This window comes from Metarhizium acridum (genome assembly GCF_019434415.1).
Source record: "Metarhizium acridum strain ARSEF 324 chromosome Unknown scaffold_572, whole genome shotgun sequence".
Classification (NCBI taxonomy): domain Eukaryota; kingdom Fungi; phylum Ascomycota; class Sordariomycetes; order Hypocreales; family Clavicipitaceae; genus Metarhizium; species Metarhizium acridum.
Genome location: NW_027094042.1, coordinates 345,950 through 370,837, shown reverse-complemented (window position 1 = coordinate 370,837; position 24,888 = coordinate 345,950). Strand labels below are relative to the sequence as shown.

General features: G+C 33.1%; 2 protein-coding genes across 2 annotated transcripts; both read right to left on the bottom strand.

The window, feature by feature from the left end:
- Positions 1-10,081: 10,081 nt before the first annotated feature.
- J3458_022573 (uncharacterized protein) lies at positions 10,082-11,232 on the bottom strand. The gene is made up of 2 exons (XM_066123070.1): positions 11,199-11,232; positions 10,082-11,112 (listed from the first exon to the last, which is right to left on the bottom strand). Exon 2 carries the CDS (start codon positions 11,041-11,043, stop codon positions 10,606-10,608), a length of 438 nt encoding a protein of 145 aa, XP_065973101.1. The 5' UTR covers positions 11,044-11,112; positions 11,199-11,232; the 3' UTR covers positions 10,082-10,605.
- Positions 11,233-18,235: 7,003 nt separating this feature from the next.
- On the bottom strand, positions 18,236-19,367 carry J3458_020236 (uncharacterized protein). Its single transcript, XM_066121923.1, has 3 exons — positions 18,914-19,367; positions 18,709-18,848; positions 18,236-18,645 (listed from the first exon to the last, which is right to left on the bottom strand). The coding sequence occupies exons 1-3, from the start codon at positions 19,132-19,134 to the stop codon at positions 18,545-18,547; spliced, it is 462 nt and encodes a 153-aa protein (XP_065973100.1). The 5' UTR covers positions 19,135-19,367; the 3' UTR covers positions 18,236-18,544.
- Positions 19,368-24,888: the final 5,521 nt, after the last annotated feature.

Here is a 24,888-nt window from a genome sequence, read left to right as displayed (position 1 = left end):
AGCGGTATTTGTGCTTATAAGTTAGAGGGAATTAAAAGAACTATTTAGTTATAGCTATATTATTAGTATAAGAAGATAGCTATACGCTTAAGTCTTTAATTTAATAAGTTTCGCCTTTATAATTAAGTTTATAAGGTCTTTTATTAATATATTATTAAAGTTATTTAATTAGCCTTATATAAGCTTATATTATATGGTTAAATTATTTACGTTACTTAATTACTTATTTACAAATTATAACGCGCACATAAAGTTACCTAAGAAGAGAGACTAAATCGAGTACCGCGTATAAGAAGTTACCTATAAAGAGAGATTAAATTAAGTTTACTTATATTCTAAAATAAGGTATAAATTCCTATTAATTCTAGTTTAAATTCTATAAGTATTATCACCTAAAAAGCAAGTATAAATTAAAGTTAAAACCCTTAATAAATAAGTATAAAAGAATTAATTTAAATATTAAATAATTTAAATAAGTTTTAATCTTATATTATTAAAAGACTTAAAAATAAAGTTCTTTTTTAATTTCTTACTTAATTATCTTATATTTTAGGTTTATTTTAATAATTTTTAAAACTTTTTTATATAATTACCTTTAAAAAGATAATAAGAACTTAAGAATAAAGCTATACGTTATATAATAATATATTAAAAGAAAAGATATCTATTATATCTCTTATACGTAAATTATTTACTCTTTTAACTCTTATTAAGTACTTTATTATTATTATATAAAAGGTATAATTAAAGAAGTACTTATATAAACTTAAGTAAATTTAAGAACTTAAATCTTAAAAGTAAAAGTTACTTTAAAACTTATTCTTAAATAATAAGAGAAGTTTCTTAAAATAATAAGACTTCTTTTTATTAAAAGAAAATTAAGGTTTAAAGATTTAAATTAAAAATCTCTTTAAGTTATCTCTTAATATAAATTAAAGAAAGAGAAATAATTAATTAAATAACCTTTAATATACTTTTAAGAGTATTTTAAGAAAATTTAAGAAGAATTACTTTTAAATCTTATATATAATTATATAAATAAAGAATAAATATTACTTTTAATAAAACTAATATATTAAGAAAGTAAAAGCGTATAATTTAAGTATAAATATTAATTAAAAAAATTTTAAAGTATAAACCTTAAATTTTATTTAAGATTCTATTAATTAAAATATAATTATAATATAATAATTAAAAGAAGTATATTAAAGAGAAAATTAATCTCTTTAAGACTTTTATATATTCTTAAATTTATTAAAAAAGTATTTCCCTTATATTTTAAAGGTATAATAAGCACTTAACTTCTTCATAAAACTTTACTCTTACACTTAAAACTATATTAAAATATATATATTAAGTATACTAAAAACTTAAAAGAAAATTATAGCTTTTATTACTTATTTTTAAAATAATATAAAAGGTAAGTAAAATAATAAGTAACCTTAAAATAAGAACTTAAATAAAAGGCTCTTTAAAGTGCTTTAAAGAAACTTTAAGAACTCTTCTCTTAAAAGAGAAAGTAATTAAAAAAGATTCTTAAAATTTAATTAAAGGCGTTTCTTACGTTAAAACTTATCTTAAAATAAAGATAAAAAGAAGATTAATAATGAAGAGAAAAAGAATTTTACTTATTAAAAGTATAATAATAATAAATATCTTTAAAATAAATACTTTAAAAGAGAAAAGATTAATAATATAAAAACTTAAGATAAAAAGAGAGAAAATAAAAAGAAGAATTAATTATAAATAATACTTAATTTATAATTAATAAAAACTATATTTAAGTAAAAGCTAATCTTATAATATAAGCTATAATTTAAGAATAAAAATTAATACTTATTAAAGTAACTTTAAATATTAAAGTTAAAGTAAACTTAATTAATATTACCTTAATATAACGTATAAAATTATATTACTTAAATAAGATTCTATTAAGTTTTAAGATACTTAATAATATTTATTTATAAAAGTTAAAAGTATAAAAGATACTTTAACTCTTATAAATTTATAAGAGAAATAAAAAGAGTTTACTTAAATCTAATATATAATATTAAATATAAGTAAAAATCTTCTTTTACTTAAAATATTAGCCTTTAAAAATAAGAATATTATTATAAATATAAGATTATAATAATAATAGTATAATATAAAGAGAAGTAAATATAAGGTAATTTTAATATATAAGTTTAAAAGAGAAGTATAAAATCGCGTATATATTTTCATTATATTTAAAGTAAAAGAGATAATATTATTATAAGAAAATAGTATTAAACCCTTTTTAAAAGTAATGCCTTTACTATTAATATTATAGAAATATATTAATATTTTTAAAGATAAGAAAGTAAAAGAATTACTATTATATTACTTAATTAATTATATAATTAACCTAATAAAAAAAGAATTACCTTTATATAAATTTATGTACTTACTTTTATTAAAAAAGCTAATAATATTATAAGATTATTTAAATAAAAACCTAAAGATAAATTAAATTTAATACTTTAAAAGTTTAATAAAAGTATTAATCTTATTTATATTAAAAAAGAATAAGATACTTTATCTTTACGTAAACTATTAAGAATTAAATAAAGTTAATATTAAGAATTAATATTTACTTCTCTTAATTATTAAGATATTAAATTAAATATAAGAAGTTAAGGTATTCTTTAAAGTAAATATTAAGAAAGCTTATTATTAGATTAAAATTAAGAAAGAGAATAAATAAAAAACCGCTTTTTAAATATAATATAAGTATTTTAAATACTTAATAATACCTTTTAAATTAATTAATATACTTATTATATTTTAAAGTTATATAAATTAAGTGTTATAAGGCCTAAATAATATTATTTATATTATATACCTTAATAATATCTTAGTATTCTCTAAAATAAAGAAGAAATATAAAGAATATCTAATATAAGTATTAAAATAAATAAGAAACGTAAGATTATACGTTAAATTATTTAAGTATAAATTCTTTTAACCTTAAGTAGAATTCTTAAAGTTTATCTTATTAATAAAAGAGATTTTAATAGATTTCACTTAAATTAAAACTATTATATTTTAATTAAAACCTAAAAGCTATTATAATATATAAGTATTCTTAAGGTTTTATAACTTTTATTAATACTTTATTAAAGTATACTTTTATATAATAGCTTTATTAATAGCTTTATTAAAAGAAAGTAAAAATAAGTGAAAATTAAAGAGTATAAAACTTAATTAAAAGAAAATAAAAGCGTTTTATACCTTAAAAAACGCCTTTATAAAAGCTTTATTCTTATAGTATTTTAATTTTAATTAATAAACTTAAATTAAAATAAATATATTAATCTTTATAATTATAGTAATTTTATTATAATTTAAAGATAATAAAAAATAATATTTTATTATCTTTTAATTATAAAAATTATAAGATATAAAGACTTATTATAATACGCTTAATTAAAAGATACTAGTAATTAAAAACGTATTTAAATATTAATAATATTATATAAATAATATAATAAAGCTAATTAAAGTTTTAATAGACTATTATAACCTATAAACGTTTATAAGTAATAAGTAATTAAATAAAAGATAATTCTAATAGTATTTATACTTAACCTCTTTTAACTTTATAATTAAGTATTAAGTAAGAAAAAGAAACCTTATTAATATACTATTAAAATAATTATATTATATAAAGAGATTATATAAAAATCTTATAATTCTTAAAGAAATTTATATAAAGATAATATAAGTAAATAAAGCGCTTATTAGATTTATTTAAATATAAAAATATAATTTATTATTCTTAAATAAAGTACTTAATTAAGAGAGATAAAATAAAAAGCCTTTATTAAAAGAAAGTTTATAAGTCTTTATAAAATCTAATAAGTGTAATAAGATATCTTTATAAGAGAATTTACCTCTTTTAAGCTATTAATTTAACCTAAAACTAAGAGATAGATTATAATTACCTTTATTATAAGAGAAAATTTAAAATACTATAAAACGAGAAAACTCTTATAAAATAAATGTAAATATACCTTTAAGAGATATAATCTTAAATACATAAAAAAAAGATTCTTAAATAAAAGCTAAATATATTAGAATTTATTTTAATTAAGATTTAACTAATAAATAACACTTAAATAATTAAGAAATCTTAATATATTAATAATATATATAAGTTTTATTAAATAAAGCTATTATTTAAGAATTACTTAAGTTATATTATAATAATTTATTAGCTAGGTACTTTAATATAAAAAGAATAATTAAGCTATTAAAAAGAAAATTCTATTAAATATATATAAATATAAATGTAAAAGATTACGTAAAGTCTTATATAATATATTAAAGAATTATAGTATAAAGGTATTAGCCTTATAATAAATTAAAATTACTATTAATTCCCTATAACTTATAGGTTAAATTATTAATAAACTTTATAATAAAATTACTAGAGACCTAGTATTATAAATAAAACGTTAATATTATTCTAGTAATAATAAATTATTATATAAAGTACTTATTATTTTACCTAATATTAAATATAATTATAGCTAGTAAACTAGTAATATTATTTTATAAATAAGTTAAATATACCTATAATATTTTTATTAAAATTATATTTAATAAAGAATCTTTATTTACTAGTTATTTTTAATTAAATTTATATTATTTAATAAAGATTTAAAGATAACTCTTTATTATATATTACCCTTAAATAAACGAATAAATAAAACGCGTTAATTAAATATTAAAATATTATCTTTAAGCTTTTATAATAAAGAATTAATTATATTAATTACTCTTATTACCTATAATATAATTTACGTGTAATAATACTATTAATTTAATAATTAATATCTTATTAAATTAACTTTTAATAGAGTTTAAGCCTTATATATATTATAATATTAAAGATAATATTATAGGAAAAAAGGTATTAAAAGTAAGAAATTAAGTTAAAAAAATACTTTAAGTAAGATAAAAAATAAAAGAATATTAAAAGTAAGTAATAGTATCTTAAATAAAATATTATAATAATAAATATAAACTAATATAATTTTAAAATAAAAGTTTAGTATTACTTTAAACTAAAAATATAAGATTTAAGTATAAAAAAAATGAATTAATCTTAAAGTATATTAGTGTTACGAACCAAGGGTACCTGAAGCAGTTGGCCGGCGTCATGGGCCGCCAGCATGCAGACAAGAATGGGGCCCGACGGGATCGCAGGTCACGTGAGGGGATCAGATGGGATCAGTCTGATCCAACTCAATGGATCAGAGGGGATCAACCTGATCCAGCACGGGGGATCAGATGGGATCTATCTGATCCAGGACTACAATAGAGAGATAGACGAGTACTTAAGGAGGAGGTATTCCCATAGTCAGATAGTCTAGATCTCTATTGATCAATCTAAGCAATAGTTTTACTATTGAGAGTTATACTCTTAACGGCCTTATTGTGATACTGCTCAAAAGCTACTCTGTAGCATTCAACCTGACTTACTTCCTAAGAAACAGACCTACTGTGCCTTAGAACCTAAGCCACCGTTACATTTTGATCAATCCTGTTCAGTAAGTTACCTTGAAACTTTGAGCAGTAACGACTTCCAAGATGTCTACTTCAAGCGGAAAGACCACCAACCCCGGGGAGATGATGAAGTACCTTCATGACAAGATCACCGAGCTCGAGAAGCAGAATCGACAGCTTCTCGACCGACAGAATGATCTCTACGAAAAACTTGAGGCACGAGAAGAGGAACTTGCAGCAGTTCAAAATCTCACACCTGCATCCTCTATCAACAACAACAACATGCCAAAATTCCCCAAGCCTGAATCATACGATGGCTACAAGGGTGATGTGAGGAACTTTCTCACACAAGCCCAAGCTTACCTACGAGTCAACGAAAAAATCTACACGACACCTGAGTCACAGATTCTTTGCATTGGCAACCTCTTGACTGGGAAAGCAATGGAATGGTGGGAGCCAACCCTCCGCGCACATCTTAAGCACGGTGCCGAAGCCGGAGCGGAAGTTGTCCACATCTTCTCTGATTACGAAACCTTCGAAGAACGACTTCTCGCTGCATTTGGAAATCCCGATGAGCATAAGGAAGCTACACGACAACTTACTCGACTCAAGCAGACCGGATCTGCAGCTCATTACGCTAGGGAATTCAAACGCATCGCAGCAAAACTCAACTGGAATACCGAACCCAAAATGGAAGTCTTCTATCAAGGACTCAAAGAAGAAGTGAAGGATGACATTTATCGAGAAGATCGTCCTGAGTTATTTGACGACTTCGTCGAAATGGTCATCAAGGCAGACAACCGTCTATACGAGCGACGTCACGAAAAAAGTCACAGGAAATTCGGAACATATGCTAGGTTCAATAAACCTAATAGTAGCAAGCCACGCCGAACATCGACAGCATACGGGTACCACGCCGGACCTATGGAACTTGACGCCGCGAATAAGGAAAAGGGGAAGACTTGTTACAATTGTGGCAAGACTGGACACTTTGCGAATAAATGCAGAGCCCCGAAAAAGCCATGGAAGCCAATCCCTGAAGGCAAGAAGCTCCATGCCGCAAATCGAGAAGACTTGCCCACGCGAAATCTTAGTATGGCAAGCAATGAAGGAAGCCCCACGTTAGCAAACAACATCAGTTCGGATGAAGATTGGGAATTCGGAACCCAACCAGTACCCGACGACTTTTGGGAACACTGGACACCCTCACCAAAAAGTGAACCTTCACTGGAACAGATCCAAGAAGAAGAGAATCATCCAACTGAGAAAGACGAACCTGAAATCGAACACAGACTCCTTAATTGGACCTTCTGTTACGATGACAATTGCTACACGCACCTTAGCAGCAAGCAAGGTAGCGGATGGTTTCCACGAGAACGAAAGGGAAGGAGAACAACCCTTACGATACAACCGAAATTACGACGAACCGATTCAAAGATATTGAACGGAAAGTTATACTGTGCTAAGGATAACGCACACACTACCCAAGCCATAACCCCACAATGCAAGGAGGAAGGGAACTGTGTGACTGTGAGCAACTCGCTTAGCCCGAGTTCGATTAACACAGATGGTAGATCAAGCGATCACCAAGGAAGCTCCAACAATGCGTCGGAAGACAACCGCCGACGACAGCGCCTAGAACAACGCGCTAGAGAACGACATGAGGACAGGATCAACAAATCGGGAAACGACAGCCGTCGTCGCAATTAAGACCGATTCCTCGACGGAGATCTGACAGGTCTCTATGTACTGCAAACATCGGCAGCACAGCACACCTCATGATCGACATGACTATAATGGGACAAAGGATCCAGGCAATGATTGATAGCGGAGCACAAGGAAATTTTATCTCGCCGAATCTCGTCAACAGATTACGATTGCCTTGGACACCCAAAAACGAGCCCTACCGACTCACGACTGTGGAAGGAACTGCGGTGAAGTATAGCCAAGGAGTAGTTGACATGGAAGTTGCGCAGCTTCTAGTCGACATACAAGGCACGAAACACCGAGTTACACTAGATATCACAGTGATCTCAAAACACGATGTTATATTAGGGATACCCTGGTTGCGGGCGAGCAATCCACGAGTCAATTGGAGAACCGGCCAACTTCAATGGGATTTACCAGGATGCGGTTACGAAGCAGAGAGCGGCCTACGAAGGGCACCTCATTCGAACTACGACAGGCCTCTAGGAATATATGTGATCGCCAGAGAGCCAAAAGCTGAGACAACGGAGATTCCCGAGGAATACTCACAGTACAGCAAGCTGTTCAGCGGAGAGCTAGAAACAGGACTACCGGAGCATTCACGCTGGGACCACGAGATCAGACTCCAGCCCGGTACTGAACCAACGTTCAACAAAATTTATCCTCAGAACCCTGAGCAGGACAAGGCGCTCAAGGAGTATCTGGAGGACATGCTACAAAAAGGATACATACGACCATCAGAGTCCCCAGCAGGATACCCAATCCTGTGGGTACCAAAGAAGAACGGGAAACTACGACCATGCATCGATTACCGACACTTGAATAAGATCACAATCAAGAATCGATACCCGTTACCGCTTATGACGGAAATCAGAGACAAAGTTGGAAAAGCCAAATGGTTCACCACACTCGACTTAAAAGGAGCCTATAACCTTATACGGATGAAAGAAGGCCACGAGTGGATGACAGCATTTCGAACCAGCAGAGGACACTACGAATATCTAGTGATGCCTTTCGGGCTTACCAACGCACCAGCAACCTTTCAAAGAATGATCGATACAATCTTACGGAAACAACTAGGAGTGTTTGTGGTTGTATACCTCGACGATATCCTCATTTATTCAGATACCCTTGAGGAACACAAACGACATGTACATGAGGTACTACAAACTCTACAGGACAACAAACTCTTAGTCGAAGCCTCGAAATGCCAGTTCCACCAGAACACTGTGCACTTTCTAGGGTACGTGCTCACATACGGAGAAATACGAATGAGCCCGGATAAGATCAAAACCATCAAGGAATGGCCTACACCAAAGAATCTGAAGGAAGTTAGAGGATTCACAGCATTCGTGAACTTCTACCGCAAGTTCTTGAGCGGATATGGAGACATCTCACGACCTCTTACAAACCTAACAAAGAAAGAAGTCGGCTTCCAATGGAACGAACCAGAAGCCACGGCATTCCAGAAAATGAAAGATTTAGTTACGTCAGAACCTGTGTTGAAAGCACCTGATCAGGACAAACCTTATGAGCTTGAAACGGACGCCTCAGACTTTGCACTAGGCGGACAGCTTGGACAACGAGATGATCAAGGAAGATTGCACCCAGTTGCATTCTTCTCGAAGAAACTCCACGGACCCGAACTCAACTATGGGATCCACGACAAAGAACTCATGGCTATCATTGAGTGCTTCAAAGAATGGAGACACTATCTCATAGGAGCAAAGCATCAAATCAAGGTCTATACCGATCACAAGAATCTCACATCGTTCTTGACCACAAAGGATCTGAACAAACGACAGATCAGATGGTATGAAACCCTCACGGATTATGACTTCGAAATCATATACCGTAAAGGATCCGAAAACGGAAGAGCAGACGCGCTCAGCCGAAGAGAGGATTTGAAATCGGATGAGCAAGTGAGTAATGCACCCTTGCTACGCGCCACCAAGGATGGGAACCTTGTGCTAGGCACCCGAGAAATCAACATGACATGGCAAGTCAAGCCAGATGAAACATGGATGCATCGGATCGCATCATGCATTAAGAATGACAGCTATCTGGACAATTGGGAAACGAAAACGCATCTGTCCAAGGAAGGCAAGACCTTCTTGTACAATGAACGGCAGTATGTTCCCAGTACACTTCAAGAACAGCTTGTCAAGGAAATACACGAGCACCCACTACACGGACATCAGGGTGTAGGGAAAACGATCAGCAGGCTAAGAAGATCGTACGACTTCCCAGAAAGCAGAAAAATGGTACAAGAAGTCATCAAGAAATGCGACACGTGCAACAAAGCAAAATCAGCGCGACACGCACCATACGGAGAATTACAACCGATATCGCCACCTGAGAGAGCATGGCAAACTGTTACAATGGACTTCATCGTCAAACTACCGAAGTCAAAAGAACCCATGACAGGAGTAGCTTACGACAGCATCCTAGTTATTGTGGACAAACTCACAAAATACGCCTACTACATTCCATACAAGGAATCGAGCAACACCAAGGACTTAGCGTATATGTTCTTCAAAACAGTCATTGCACAACATGGATTACCAACAAAGCTTATATCGGATCGCGACAAATTGTTCACCTCAAACTTTTGGAAATGCCTCATGGAAACCATGAAGATCAAACAAAGCTTATCAACGGCATTCCACCCACAATCAGATGGACAAACAGAAATCTTGAACCAAATACTCGAACAATATCTGCGAAGCTATGTCAACTACCAACAGAATGATTGGGTAGAATGGCTACCACTAGCACAATGGGCTTACAATAGCTCCGAAATTGACAACATGAAGATGTCACCGTTCAGGGCAAATTACGGATTTGACCCTATCATCGAGACACATGCGACACAGAATGTGAACGCGCCAGCAGCTACAACGCATGCAGCAACCATGACAGAAATACAGAAACACTTGCAACAGGAATGGATATTTTTGCAGAACCGAATGAAACACTACGCGGACAGAAAGAGATTGCCAGCGCCAATCCTAGAGGAGGGACATAAAGTATACCTCATTCGCAAAAACATCAAAACTAAGCGACCCAGCGACAAACTCGACTGGAAGAAGATCGGACCATTCCTTATCAAACGGAAAATCTCGAATACCAACTACGAACTATCATTACCAGATGGAATGAAAATCCATCCCATATTTCATATATCGCTACTAGAGAAAGCACCAGATGAATCTACAATCGCTACCAACATCACAACGGAAGATACCAACGAATACGAAGTCGAACGGATACTCAAAGCACGGGGAGATACAAAGAATCGTCATTATCTCGTTAAATGGAAGGGATATCCAAACTCCGAAAACACCTGGGAACCAGCCAAGAATCTCACGAACTGCTCGACGTCGCTTGAACAGTTCCACCAGAGAATAAAAACTCATCAGGAATAGGGAAACCCAAGTCTGCTAGAAACTCGGGTGTCTGATTAAGCATGTTGGACTCCAACTCCAGACGCTCCTGGGCCTCTAACTCGTCCAGACTCTCCACACCACGAGCAATCATCTCCGCAGCCTTTTGTCGCAAAAATTTCTCCTGACGACGAATCCTTTGCAAACGAGCCATCGCCCGCTCCAAATCCTCCTCGGCCGAAGCACGTTCTCTGTCGAGACGATCCTTTTCGCGAAGGACACGATTATAAGCATCCGAAGACGTTCCGCCCGGATTGCAGCTGGTGTAACCACGCAAAGCACATTCGCTGCACCTGTCTTTCCCTTCAGCGACAATGCACTCTCGATTGTTTTTTCGACACGAATCGCAGGAAGGCATGACGAAGCCAAAGGCAGATATGAACTCGGAAAGACGTTTGCGATCAATCTTCTGGTTAGGGCGAGATCGCTGTTTCGAAACACGGTCAGAAGACATTGTGAAAAGAATGACGAAGAAAGAAAAAAGGGAAAGAGGGGAAGGAAGAGAATACTTACCGGACGAAACGAAATGGCCTTGAGGACAAGACCAATGGGGGAGGAGTATTATGTTACGAACCAAGGGTACCTGAAGCAGTTGGCCGGCGTCATGGGCCGCCAGCATGCAGACAAGAATGGGGCCCGACGGGATCGCAGGTCACGTGAGGGGATCAGATGGGATCAGTCTGATCCAACTCAATGGATCAGAGGGGATCAACCTGATCCAGCACGGGGGATCAGATGGGATCTATCTGATCCAGGACTACAATAGAGAGATAGACGAGTACTTAAGGAGGAGGTATTCCCATAGTCAGATAGTCTAGATCTCTATTGATCAATCTAAGCAATAGTTTTACTATTGAGAGTTATACTCTTAACGGCCTTATTGTGATACTGCTCAAAAGCTACTCTGTAGCATTCAACCTGACTTACTTCCTAAGAAACAGACCTACTGTGCCTTAGAACCTAAGCCACCGTTACAATTAGCTCTTTTTAAGTTCTTAATTAAGTTAAATAATAAGTATATTATTTAATACTTTTAACTTAATATAAGAAACTTTATAACGTTTTTTATATAAGTCTATTAAAATAATAGTATTAATATAAGAGTATTATAAATAAGTTAAAAACACTTTTAATATTAAAGTTAAAAGATAATAAAAACAAATAAAAAGTAAAAAGTATTAAGAATTATATTTAAAAAGAAATTTAATTATATTATCTTATAAAGTAAAAGAGATAATTATATAAGTATAATTAATAGCTTAATAATAAAGACCTTATAAATACACTTAATATTATACGTAATTATATTACGTTACTTTTAATTATAAAAAAGAATAAAATTACGTAAGAACTTTAAAAGAGAGATTAACTTAAAAAAGTATAAGAAATAAATGTTAATTAAACTAATTAAATAATATAAATAAAAAGTATAATATTAAAGCTTATCTCTCTTTAAAATAAGTTAAATATTTTAAGTTATATTAAATTTAAGATAAAGAAATTAAGTATTAAATAATTAGATCTTAATATTAAAATTAATACTTTTATAAGCCTTTTTTTTCTTAAAACTCTTAATAATACTATTTTATTTTAGCTTAATTAAAAACGTTTTTATAACCTATTAAGTCTTTTTAATACTCTTAAACCCCTTTAAGTATAAAAATAAGCTATTATAAAAATCTATTAAGATAATATATTAAAAGTAATAATAAATATTCTTAAAAAGAAAATAAGAAATACGCTTAAAAGTATATTTAAAATAATACTTAATACTTTAAAATAAGAAAAATTAATAAGAAAATTCTAAAGAAATTAAATTTAAATCTTATACGTATAATATTAATTAAAAGTAAAAATTATTTTTTTAATTTAAACTTAATTTTATTAGCCTTTTTTATATAAATAAAAAGACCTTATAATTTAAGTTAAAAATAATTTTAAGAAAGTATAAACTTAAGAATTACTTATAATATTATATAACTTATTACTTAAAGATAAGCTATAATTACTTTAATAAGTCTTTTAAGTTAATAAAAACTTAAATATAAGTTAAAGTAAAAGAGTAAAGATCTTTATATAAATATTATAATTATAATTAAAATTACCTATAAGTTATTCTTTTAAAAAGATAGCTTAAATAAACTTTAAAACTTAAATTAAATTAAATAAATTCTTAGTTATAAGGCTACGTAATATTTATCTTTAATTAATAATAAAATTAAAAAGAAATTAAATTTAATACTTATATAAATATAAAGACCTTTTTTAGAGATATAATAATTATAATTATTCTTAACTCTCTTAATAAAGTAAATATAACGTAGCTTAATTTTAATTAAAAAAGTAAAGTTAAGGTTAAAATTAATCTTAAATAAATACTTATTTAAGTATTAGATTATATAATAGTAATATTATTAATTATTATTACGTATATTAGAATCTTTTTATTAAGCTTTAACGTAAGCTTAAATCTTTAATATTACGTTATTACTCTTATAAGGTAAGTTAAACTTACCTCTTATTATTTAAGCTATTTAAGCTTAAATAATAACGTTAATAGGCGTAAAATTAAGCTAATATAAAGTCTTTTAAGTGAAAACTTATTTTAATTTAATATTAAATACTTTAATAATATTTTTCTTTAAAGCTTTATATTTAATTAAAGTTTTAAAGGGATCATAAGTTAAAGTTTAATTTAATAAAACTATAAGTATAATAATTAATAGCTTTAAGAATAATATAATATTTATAATAATTATAACGTTCCTTAAAAAATTACGTTAAAGTTAAAATTTAAGAGAATAATAATGAATTACTTATTTTATTTAATAAAACTATTTAAAAATATAATTTAATACTAGGTTAAATTTATCTTATTAAAAAAAATATACTTATAAAATAAGTAAGAAATATTAATATATATTATTATTAAATTAAACGCGCTTTTTTAAGTATAAGAGTATAAAAACGTAACTTATACTTAAATTAATTATAATTTATAAAGTAAAATTAAATGTAAAAGTATATATTAAAGAAGATAAAGAAAAGCGTAAAGAAAGCTAGGATAAAATACTATAAAAAGGCCTTTAATAATATATTATATTATATAAATTAAAATAATTATATTTAAATATAATAATTAAAAAAGTAAAATAAAACGTAATTAAAAGTAATAAGAGTTAATATAAGACATTTAATAATAATAATAATAATAAGATTTGAGCTAAAAATAAATTAAAATTAATAAATATATACTTATAATTTACGTTAAAGTTTTATTAATTATAATAAAATATATTTTAAGTTAATACACTTAAATAAACTATTAATAATCTAATAATAAAACGATTAATTAATTATAACGTTAATATAACTTTAAGTTAAAAATATAACTTATAATATTAATACTTTATTATATTAAGAGAAAATATAAATAAAGTATTATATTAAGTATATATTTAAAATTTAAGCTTAATAAGTATTATTATAATTTATAAGCTAAGAAACGTATATAAATTATAAACGTAAATATTAAATAATAGTTAAGTATAATAAAAATATAAAATATATAAGAGCTAAAAAAAGAATTTATACTTAAATAATAAGAAATAAAGCTATTAAAGAGAGAAAAAGAAAAGAGATAAGATTAAAATAAAAAAGAAAAAATAAAAGATAAAATTAAAAAATTTATATTAAAGTAAACTTATAATTACTTTTACCTTAAATTTATAAGTTAACTCTTAAGGTAATTACGTTTATTAAAATAAAGAAAAGAACTTATAAAGCTCTTTCTTAAAAAAATACTTAACCTTAATTAAGAACTTTATTAAGAATAAAAATAAGTAAGAGTAATACGTATAAGTAAAGTAAATATTATAATTAAGTAATTAAAAGTAATAATCATAACCTAATAAAATAAAGGTATAAAACTATAAAATAATACCTTAAAATATAAGAATAAGAATAAAACTATAAGAACTTAAAGGGGTTAATATTATTACTCTTTTTTTTATTAGGTTTTAATAAGAATAATATACCTTTAAAGCTTACTTATATTAATAATAATTAAAGATAATTATATTAAAAGAGAGAGATAATTATAACGCGTATATAAAGTTACCTAAGAAGAGAGACTAAATTAAGTACCACGTATAAGAAGTTACCTATAAAGGGGGATTAAATTAGGTTCACTTATATTTTAAAATAGGGTATAAATTCCTATTAATTTTAATTTAAATTCTATAAGTATTATTACATAAAAAGCAAGTATAAATTAAAGCTAAAACCCTTAAAAAATAAATATAAAAGAATTAATTTAAATATTAAATAATTTAAATAAGTTTTAGTCTTATATTATTAAAAGACCTAAGAATATAGTTCTTTTTTAATTTCTTACCTAATCGTCCTATATCTTAGGTTTATTCTAACACACTTATAATAAGCTATAGCTTATAACACGTGTAATTAAAATTATAAGTATTTTAAAAGCATTTAATTACTCTATTTAAATTAATTTATTATTTATTTAAGAATCTTATTAGCTTTAAGAAGTAAGTTATAGAAATTAAAAAGTAACTAGATTGCGATACCACGTATAGAGTTACTAGTGTGTATATGTAATATGTATCGCGTTTAGGCTAATAAAATACATTACATTACTTTACTAGAATACCTATAAATATATTATAAGTAAAAAAAAACCCTGTTTTTTTTAACTTCAGATTTTAAGGCTAATTATAAGGGTTATAAAGGATAATTTTATATAATTAAAAAGAGCTAAATTAGCTCTTTAAAATGCTTTACTTTTTACTATTATAAGTTATTATATTAAAAAGTTATAAGCAATTAAAAACTCGCCTTACTTTACTTACTTTTCATTTTAAGATATAACTTTAAAGCTTAATAACTCGCTTAATATTTATATTTTAAGGTAAATTTTTAAAGATTTAAAATTGCGTGATTCTTAGCTTTATTTTAATATATAATATACTTATATAAGTATTTATATATAATATTAGATATTTTATAGCCTTATAATATATTTATAGGTATTCTTATCTTATAATGTATTATAATATATTATTATATAATATAATATAAAATAGTATAGTAAGAAATACAAAAAATACAATATATTTAGAGGTCTAGTTAGCGTAAGCATTAAAGCTACTCTAGGTTAAGGGAGACTCGAACTAGTAGTCGCAAAAGAGTAGGGTATAAGAACTAAGATAAGAAGGTTCGTACAGAAGATATAGCTAGGAAGCACCGTAAGGAGGGGCGTGAGAAGAACGTATAGGAGAATTCAGAGAATAAACGAAGTGACAATACTTAGAAGAGAAAGTCTAGAAGTGGAAGTAGCCGTCGTAGTAAAAGTAGTAGTATGTATAGTCGGTTTTTTTTTTTGGGTGATTAAACGAGATATAGTTATAAATAGCATCGTTATTCCATTTGATTAGTATATAGTCTTTTAACGAAGAAGGTATACTAAAAATTCCCTTAGCTACCATTGCCTACTAATAAAAGTGTTAAAAGAAGGATAGAGCTATAGAATCCGGCCCGTACGGCCTAAGCACAGTAACTCGAGCCTTAAAAAGGCGACGTTATTTAAATTTATGTAAAGTGACTTAACTGTTTATAAGTGTAACCCTTCGTGTGAAGAAAAGTGATTTCAGACGGTCGTTATCGCAGAGAATCTGTGTAGCTTATAGTGTTTATACACCTAATAAGCATAAAGGTGTAAGTTATACTCTAACTATATAGGGGGTATAGGAAGGGTACTTTAAACGAAGTGAAAAAGTTGAAAAAGTTTTTATGAGAAAATAAACCAAAATTTATATAGGATAGATAAAGGAAATACTAAGGGACGAGCAGAGCATTAGAAGTAGTGTAGTTTTATAGTTTTATAGTTTTTATAGTTTCAAATATAAAAAATTATATTAAATCTAATAAAATACTTATAGAATTATAAGTTTTACGAATAACTAGTAGAAATCTAAAATTATAAGCTTATAATAAAAAAGTGGGTCCTTATATACTATTATAAGCCTAAAACTTTAAAAACTATATTTTATAGTTTTTATAGTATAGTGTAGTATAGTAAGTTTTTAGAAAACTATATAATCTAGTTTTTAAGCTTATAAAAAGCTAAAGGGAGTTACTTTTTTAAATAAGCTAATTAGTTATAATATTAGCTATTTTATGTATTTATTATTATAATTTAAGTATTTTATTAGATTTATTATTAATTATTTAAGCTTTTTTAAAAAATGAAAATGTAGTTTTCTTGTTAATGCTCTGGGGACGAGGTACCCGAAGGGTGGGAACGAGAAGGGCGAGTGACATGAAGCCGTGGAAGTTATTAGAAGCTCGCTGTATAGCCTAACTAGTTGATAGCTAGCCTTGTTATCTAGATTTCGGTTAATATTACTTAAAAGAATAATATTAATAAAAAACGTTATATTAATAGCTATTAATTATAACTCTTTTTTTTATAAGGTTTTAATAAGAGTAATAAAATATATATATTAACTTTTAATAAATAAGCCTTTATAATTATATTAAGAAGAGATATTTAATTTCTATAATTAATTATAATTACTTTAAATAAATTAATAGGTAAAGTATATATTAAAGCTTATACCACCTATAATATATACTAGTATAACTTATACTTTACATCTTATATAACGGGATAATACATACAGTTGCAATAACAAGTGCATAGCCTCTAGCTAGTGAGAGTCTATATCTGCTTAATATGTCTCTATACGAACATGAACCAATATTTATTAATTCAAACCTCTATTAATGACTCCGTCTAATTTGTGCATACAAACCAGCCTCATCTCCTCCTTGTCGATGGGCTCTACACACCATCATGCATTCCGTTACACTCCATTTGACCTAACCACTTCCCTCCGTCATACGACTCCGCTCTTTACAGCGGGATACACCCTTATCAGAGCTGCAGGATGACTCCCAACTGCGTTAACGTCACAACCTGTCCTTTGCAGTCCAGCTTCCAGGGTCCCCAACGATTCCCTGCGGGCCGTTGTCCCTGTGGCCGCCTTTACCAAACATAGAGCGAGCGGACGGGTCTCAAGGACCCTAGCGTTAAGTCACTCTCCCTATTCGTTTTGGTGTGTCTCACACTCTCCTCGTCCCTCGTTGGTACCTTAAGTGTTAGTACTCTCCACTCTATGTTCCATAGAACTTACACGTATTTTTCTAGAAAAACACATATAAAAAATCTTTTAGTTTTTTATTAACCGCAGTTATACTTCTCCCGTATAACTTCTATGTGTCCGTGACTTCTTAGCCCACGGTGTTAGTAACTTGCATATACACTGTGAGACAGACACTCTTTCTATGTTCCACCTTCGTATGAATCCAGTTGGGTTTGCACGAACGGTTAAAGGCATCACACAATACTTCTACAGTCACACTCTTTTACCGTTACTCACGCCACTAAGGTTATTCACAACCTATCTGCACTCAATCTGCACAAAGTCATTTCTCGTAGAATTTGAACACCGACGGTCCCTACGGTCCCTTAAGGTGCGCGCTCGGGCCGCTTAGGCCAGATTTCATAGCTCTGTCCTTCTTTCATCGTTCGGATCGGTAGCTAGGGAAGATAACTGCACACTATCTTCTAACAAGTACAAGAATACGATAACACAAATTTCCATATGCTTTTATATAAAGAAATAAGTCGTTATAATTATAACGTAACTCCATCTAAGCTCAAGCTAACCCCGCTTAAGCATGTGCCCTACAAAGCAAAATAACGCTATTCCTATAACTGAACTCCTAAACTGATTGGACACTCAACTGTCCCGCAGAGGTGTTTGCATGCCTGACTACATTGCACCAAGGGTAAACTTAAGACGCTGCTTCTTCACAGATGCACTCCCACGCAATGGCAAGCCAAGTTGTTCTAATAGCCCATTCACCCGAGCGACTATTCGTCGACTCAATTAGTACATAAAAGCCTAAGACACCGGATGGGCGTTCGGTTACTCACCGGGCATATTATCGAGTTCCTCTAGAGTCACTGACGTTACCTCAACTAATTCACCTGTTACAGGGCTATGCAACGGAGCCAGCTTCACTCCCTGGTGACGAACATGGCCATTGTACACTAAGGCGGGAACATTCTGTTGACTAGACACAGAGAAGCACATTAGCCGTGATCACGTACCGTGACTACCAGAAAGCACAAGACTTACGTCACTCTGCTTGACCGCTCTAAAGCACTAAGTCTCTCAGCGACCGTGCCAAGACTAGTCTCCAACGTCCGTCGTAAGGCTCCTAACTCATCGATAATCCTATCGAGTCTCGCCGCATCCCGCGACGCTTCAATATTAGGATAAAGCTGGACCTCCCGGGCCAATACGTGGAGTGCATTCGCAGCCCGAGCAAAATTAGGTTGCTCTAACGCACTCTCCATCGTGCGCAACAATGGAGGTTTCCAACTGGAAACCCACTGCAATAGTCTCCGATGACTGCTCGTCGCGAAAAAAAAAAGGCAACGCGTCCCACGCGTACGTGTAACCCCAGTAACTGCACACGTAATGTGTGTCAGTGGTAACTACCCTACAGGGTAGCATATGCTGATTGCCAGTCAGCCTGTTTAAGAGAGTCCTCGAGCTAACTCTGCGGGATTAATCTTTTGAAAATGGACGAGGAAAAAAAAAATGTAGAAACAAGTTCTCATTTTTGTCGCCCAGCTCCTTGACGTTCTACTTGTATGCCTCTCCTGGCACACTAAAGCCGCAGTGCATGGTTACGTCGCTCCACTCGTCCATGAACAACTCCTTACTTGTTTACCAGAGATCCTAACGGACCAATCACCATTCGGTAAGTTGGAAGACCCACATGGATCCCTCCAGTCCCATTCGTGACATAACAGCGTGGCCGTTGGCCGCTGGTCCGCTCTTACCAAACATAGAGCGGGCGGCTTGTTCCCTTCGGGACCACGGCTTCAAGTCTCTCGGTCCCCTCGTTCCCCTGTGTTCCACACCCTTCTCATCCTTCGTCGGTACTTCCAGGCTTCGTACCTCAGCCCGTATATCCCATAACTACTATTTCCATGTTAATTTCTAACATTTCTTATACAAAAAACTTTTCATTTTTTAATTAAAACTCGCTCCCCTCGTTTATACCATTTATATACCTCTTATATATGTCTAGTACTTCCTGTCCCTTCGTGTCTGTAAATCGGGTTTACACTATGGGTCACACGTATTTAGATAGACATCCACTATTTGAATCAATCCGGTCTTGCACCGTGGGTCACACTCAGTCTACAGTTAGTCTCACACATGAAGCCATTCAGACACGGTCGCAATCAGTCACTTGCAAAGGTTTGAACAACGTCACTCCCCTACGGGTCGTTCGAGTTGCTGTGCTCAGGCCGCACGGGCCGGATTCCATAGCTCTGTCCTTCTTTTTATCGAATTTATTAATAGCCTGGGGCGAAGCAAAAGTATACTATCTCGTCACAACACACTCAACGCTCTAAAACAATGAAGCTATTCACAGCACTAGACTTATTAAACAGTTCGTACACTCCACTCTGGTATCACCTATACTACGACTCTCCCGTGTCATATTCATCACCATTTGACTCTTCTTCATCCAGCTCCACGAAATCAAACCAGAAGCACTCACACCGACCGTATCTCTCCAACGCTTCTTCCTCCCAATAAAGCAATGTGTTTGCCTCCCCTACAATAACAGTCTTAGTACTAAAGTAGTCTATAAGGCTAGAACTAGTCACTCCAAGATAACACTTCATCTATGAGCCACATAGCTCTGGTTCTCTACAGAAATAACCTATTAGTCTCCGCAACTTCTCCCATTACTCAAGAGATATAACACCTTTCCCGTCCACGAGACGGGTCACTCCGTGGTACGCATAGCTTATATGTGGTGGTCCCCCTATACTAGAGTACAAACTACACACCTCCGGGCGTAGACGCTCCTCCATCACCAAACACTCTATTATTCTGTCTCCAAGACACCGTTGGAGTTCTTCCCGAACTCTATCTCCCCTCAACCGAGTTTCTGCCATAACCTGTACGTGGTAAAAGCAAGGGTCATCACCCATCCGACTCAAATCCGGAACACGACACCAGCCACCCTTGCTTATCGTTTCCATTCTCATCACGTTTCTTTCCAGCGTAACACTATGTCCAAGTCTAGTACCTACCGTCTCTTAACTAGTCGTTTCAAGATTCACCATTGCCTTCCTCGACAATGCAGTCCACTCTGTCTCGAACCCTCGCCGTCTTATTGACTATACACCCGCTTAGTGTAACTCTGCCTCGTAGCAGCACACTCCATTAATATCCTCCGAACGCTTTGTACAAAAGCCTGATGATAAACCCAGGTTTATTTCTGTTTAGCCTGAAGCAACCACCGTCGCTTAACCCTCGTACCTCGGGTGGGAATTAACGAAACTACCTCCACGTAGTATGTAATCTTCAAGACCAGAAATCTCTTTCTTTCTATCTGCCTCTAGGTATAGACTCACAGTCCCTATTAAACACCACTTCACGGTTGAACTCACGCGTTCAAGAAATAAGTTATCATTCTCAACAGAATAACACAGAAGTAAAGGACTCCGTTTCCCTCTTAACCTCTAGTAGAAAGACAGCTAGTCTTTATAGCTCCGAGACCCCCTATCTCCTCACAAGCAATGTGGATAACTCCACAGGAAGATGAACACACCTTCGTTGGTTCACTCGTTCCACCCACCATAAAGCACCCTGTTTTCATTGGTATTACACACCACACTACTTCCCCCATATCAGTAAGTGTCTAAGAACAGCATCCCTTCGCCTTGCTTCGGTCGCTTACAGACAGCAGGACATTCCCTGGTCACTTCGTTTCCCCTATATCTACCTAGGTACCTATAGCGAGCTAGTACTGTGTGTCTGACGTTACCCCAGTTCACTCTTGGTCAGAGTGAGGCCGTTAGCCGTGGGCCGCCCTTACTAAACATAGAGCGGCGGCTTTTAGGACTCTAGGACCCAAGTCTAAAGTCACTCGTCTCTCGTTCTGCTACACTTCGTGTATAGTCGCTTCTCTTCTTAGTAACTCTCTTCGCGTATATTACGCTTTATTTATTCTATATAACTTACATGTTTATTTTTTTTCTTTTTATATTAAAAAACTAAAAACTTTTTAGCTTTATCTCTTAACTTACTATATATTAGCTCTATACCCTTATAAGGTTAAAGTACTTCTTATCTCTTTATACCTAAGAAATACATTTATACTATAGGTTATTTACTGTTTATTAAGTAATAATAGTCTTAATTTAAATCTATTTACACGAAGGTTTACACACAAAATCTTTCGGTTACGCACTTAGTGTAGTTCTTAAATAACGTCGCCTCTAACAAGGCTTGAGTTACTGGTGCTTAGGCTACAGGGGCCGGATTTCGTAACTCTGTCCTTCTTTTTAGGTTAAGGATTGGTAGCCGAGGCAAGTAGAATAATAACCAGTCCTAAAACACAAAAAAACGATTCCAACAATTCTCATTACATCTAAGTCTCTTTAAGGTTATCGTCGCAGCTAGTACTCCTTATTACCCTATCTATAACTAAAACCACTTTAATAACCAACTACTTAAAACTAACACTCTCTACACTAAAGCTATCGTGACAACCACTTCCGGTAATTGCCAAGGCAATCCATGGTTACCACCATGTACCCACACAACTCACCGTGTCACAGCATTCCCGCTTATCTCACCTAGTGGCTTTCTACGTCTAGCCACTTCAACTACACCCATTGTCAACCTTCTACTTCTATAGTTAGGACTTCCTTGCGTCCTACTAACATCCTCGCGCGGTATGAGCACCCTAGGTGCGTCTTCCCCTATTTGTAGATGCACGAGTAACATAATTCACTTAACATAGCACGGAATCATGCCTATTTAACCAGTCCTCTACTGCAGTCTTCCCAGACATGGCGTATAACCACCACCCAGGTGAGCACTCCGTCTCTGTATCTAACGATTTACCATCGAATAAAAGCAACAGCCCGGCAATTCTACGAACAGTAAACGATGCCGGCACTCCACTAAGAAGTACGACACATGTCGCCACTTTGTTATAACCAGGCCACAAAGCCTTGGACTCATGGGCCACCCAGACCCAACAACTCATGCCTGGCTTTAACTTACCAGGCAACACCCGTAGCCTCCTAGCTAAGTGATCATACGACCAAAACAATACGGTTAAGGCACACTAAGGCGCCCTAATGCATCGTCCCGGATGCTTTCTGGTAAAACTAGATGTATCCTCACGGTCAAATCGCAGACCTTCTCTTCTAGCCCTCATTTCCAAATAGAGGGACCGTCCCGGCTGACTAGTATGCTGGTCTTGTAAACGCCTCACGGCAGCCTCGACCTCCGTCTCCGAGGACGCAACCACACTACTTCTTTCCCTTGAAAGAGCACACTCAAGTGCGACACCTGACTCTCCCGAGTCATCCAGACGAACCGTCGAAAATAATTCCACATTTCCCGGATCTTTGGACGGCATTTTCTCCAACGCCTTTGCTCCTAAGCACTGCTTTGACAAGCGAGATAACACAAGTCGACCGTTCGCACAAGCGCACGTCACTACAACAACAAATAAAAATCGAAGATTGAGTTTTCTCCCCTCAGTCGAAAAACCTCTGGTGCCCTTTATCCAAGGGAACAATCTTTCTAACGCAGTCGAAAGAGCTAAAGCCTGAGTGTATAATGCCTCAGACGTCCAGACAGCGGGCACCGCGGCAACGAAGTTGTGAACGAGTCAGAAAGTGTCCGGTTGTTTTTTTTTTCTAAAAAAAAAAATATCCAGAAAAGGGTTTTTAACTGATTTGCGGGGGAATTCCCGCGGATATTAAGTGACTACTTTACGCGTATGACAAACGACTGTGACCATGTGAAATGTATCACGGCCGGATCGGACCCGCCTAGGATACATTTAGATAGTTATGCGAGATCTAACTGAAAAGATCCCCCAAGTGGAGCTGATTACACCACCGGATAATTTACTCCATAGTCTATATAGGACGACCTGCTATGTAGGACGACTTATCGTACGACTTTGTTAAGGGCTAAGCCTAAGATAGCTCGACTTTTGCTCTCGTCTATCGGCCCAACCGGTTCTTAATTCTATCCCTTCTTTAGTTTTGGATATGTTAAAGTCATCTAGTCAATTATTAGTATCCACTCTAGGGCCTTTACAGGTTTACTCCTATGCGCTTGTGACAAGGGCTCAATAGAGGGCTTGAAGCAAAAGGGCTCAATTCAATGATAATCTTGTAGGATGTCAAAGGTCCTTGGTTCCTCCAAGCTAGAAGGCGAGGGGAGACCACCTTATATACATGAAAGGAACGGCCCGTGCCTAGTGTGCCCCATAGTTCTCGTGATCTTGTGGTGTAACAAAGGGCTTCTAATCCTTGCTTGACCTAATCCGTGTGACAGCGCTAAACGAATTCTTTTAATAGATAGCTGCTATCTTCTAGTATATATACAACTTCACCTCCCCCATTATGCTGCTTGACTTTTAGAAACGACTTGAATATTAACTTGTTCACTTCTTAGTCTTTTTCTTCCTTCTCTTTTTAAAGTCCTACACATTTCGTTCAACATATAAATAGCCTCAAAGTTAACTCCATGTAAACGCTTTGTCAGTCCACCGAATGATCCTCAGGTCTATTAATGTGACCAGCGCAAGATATCGTCGCCGCCAGTCGATCGAATTCAGGGACATCATCCGCACCAAGCCCAGGACCGCGCCCCTCCACGACTCCCCCTTGCTATTCCCCACTTTCAAGGCAGAATACTGCATCTATTTAAGGAATTTGTATTTGCCTTCAGTGGTAAAGTTATATGCGAGGAGTGTGCGAAGGAGACGGGCCGTAGATATATAGCGCAAAGGTCCACCGAACAAACGATTCCACCTGTTCTATACTCAATAATAACACTTCCCGCAAGAGAGAACCCCCCCGGAGGAGTGAAGCGTGTCCCCCGCGTGGATATGATAATATTAACTTGCTTTACTCCGGTATCCATAAAGAGACATGGCTATCGTAATTAGAGTCCAGTTTAAGTGGAGGACTCGAGAGAGCGAACCACTGCGAAGGTTCCAATCCGTGTCATCCGATCTGCGTCCAAATTGCCCGCCACTCCACACC

Excerpts from the sequence above, each read along its gene's own strand:
- J3458_022573 (XM_066123070.1), bottom strand. The coding sequence starts at position 11,043 with ATGCCTTCCTGCGATTCGTGTCGAAAAAACAATCGAGAGTGCATTGTC.
- J3458_020236 (XM_066121923.1), bottom strand. The coding sequence starts at position 19,134 with ATGGAGAGTGCGTTAGAGCAACCTAATTTTGCTCGGGCTGCGAATGCA. Across the intron at positions 18,849-18,913 it reads GAGCGGTCAAGCAGAGTGAC|TCAACAGAATGTTCCCGCCT; the intron begins GTAAGTCTTGTG and ends CTCTGTGTCTAG. Across the intron at positions 18,646-18,708 it reads GGAACTCGATAATATGCCCG|TCGCTCGGGTGAATGGGCTA; the intron begins GTGAGTAACCGA and ends GTCGACGAATAG.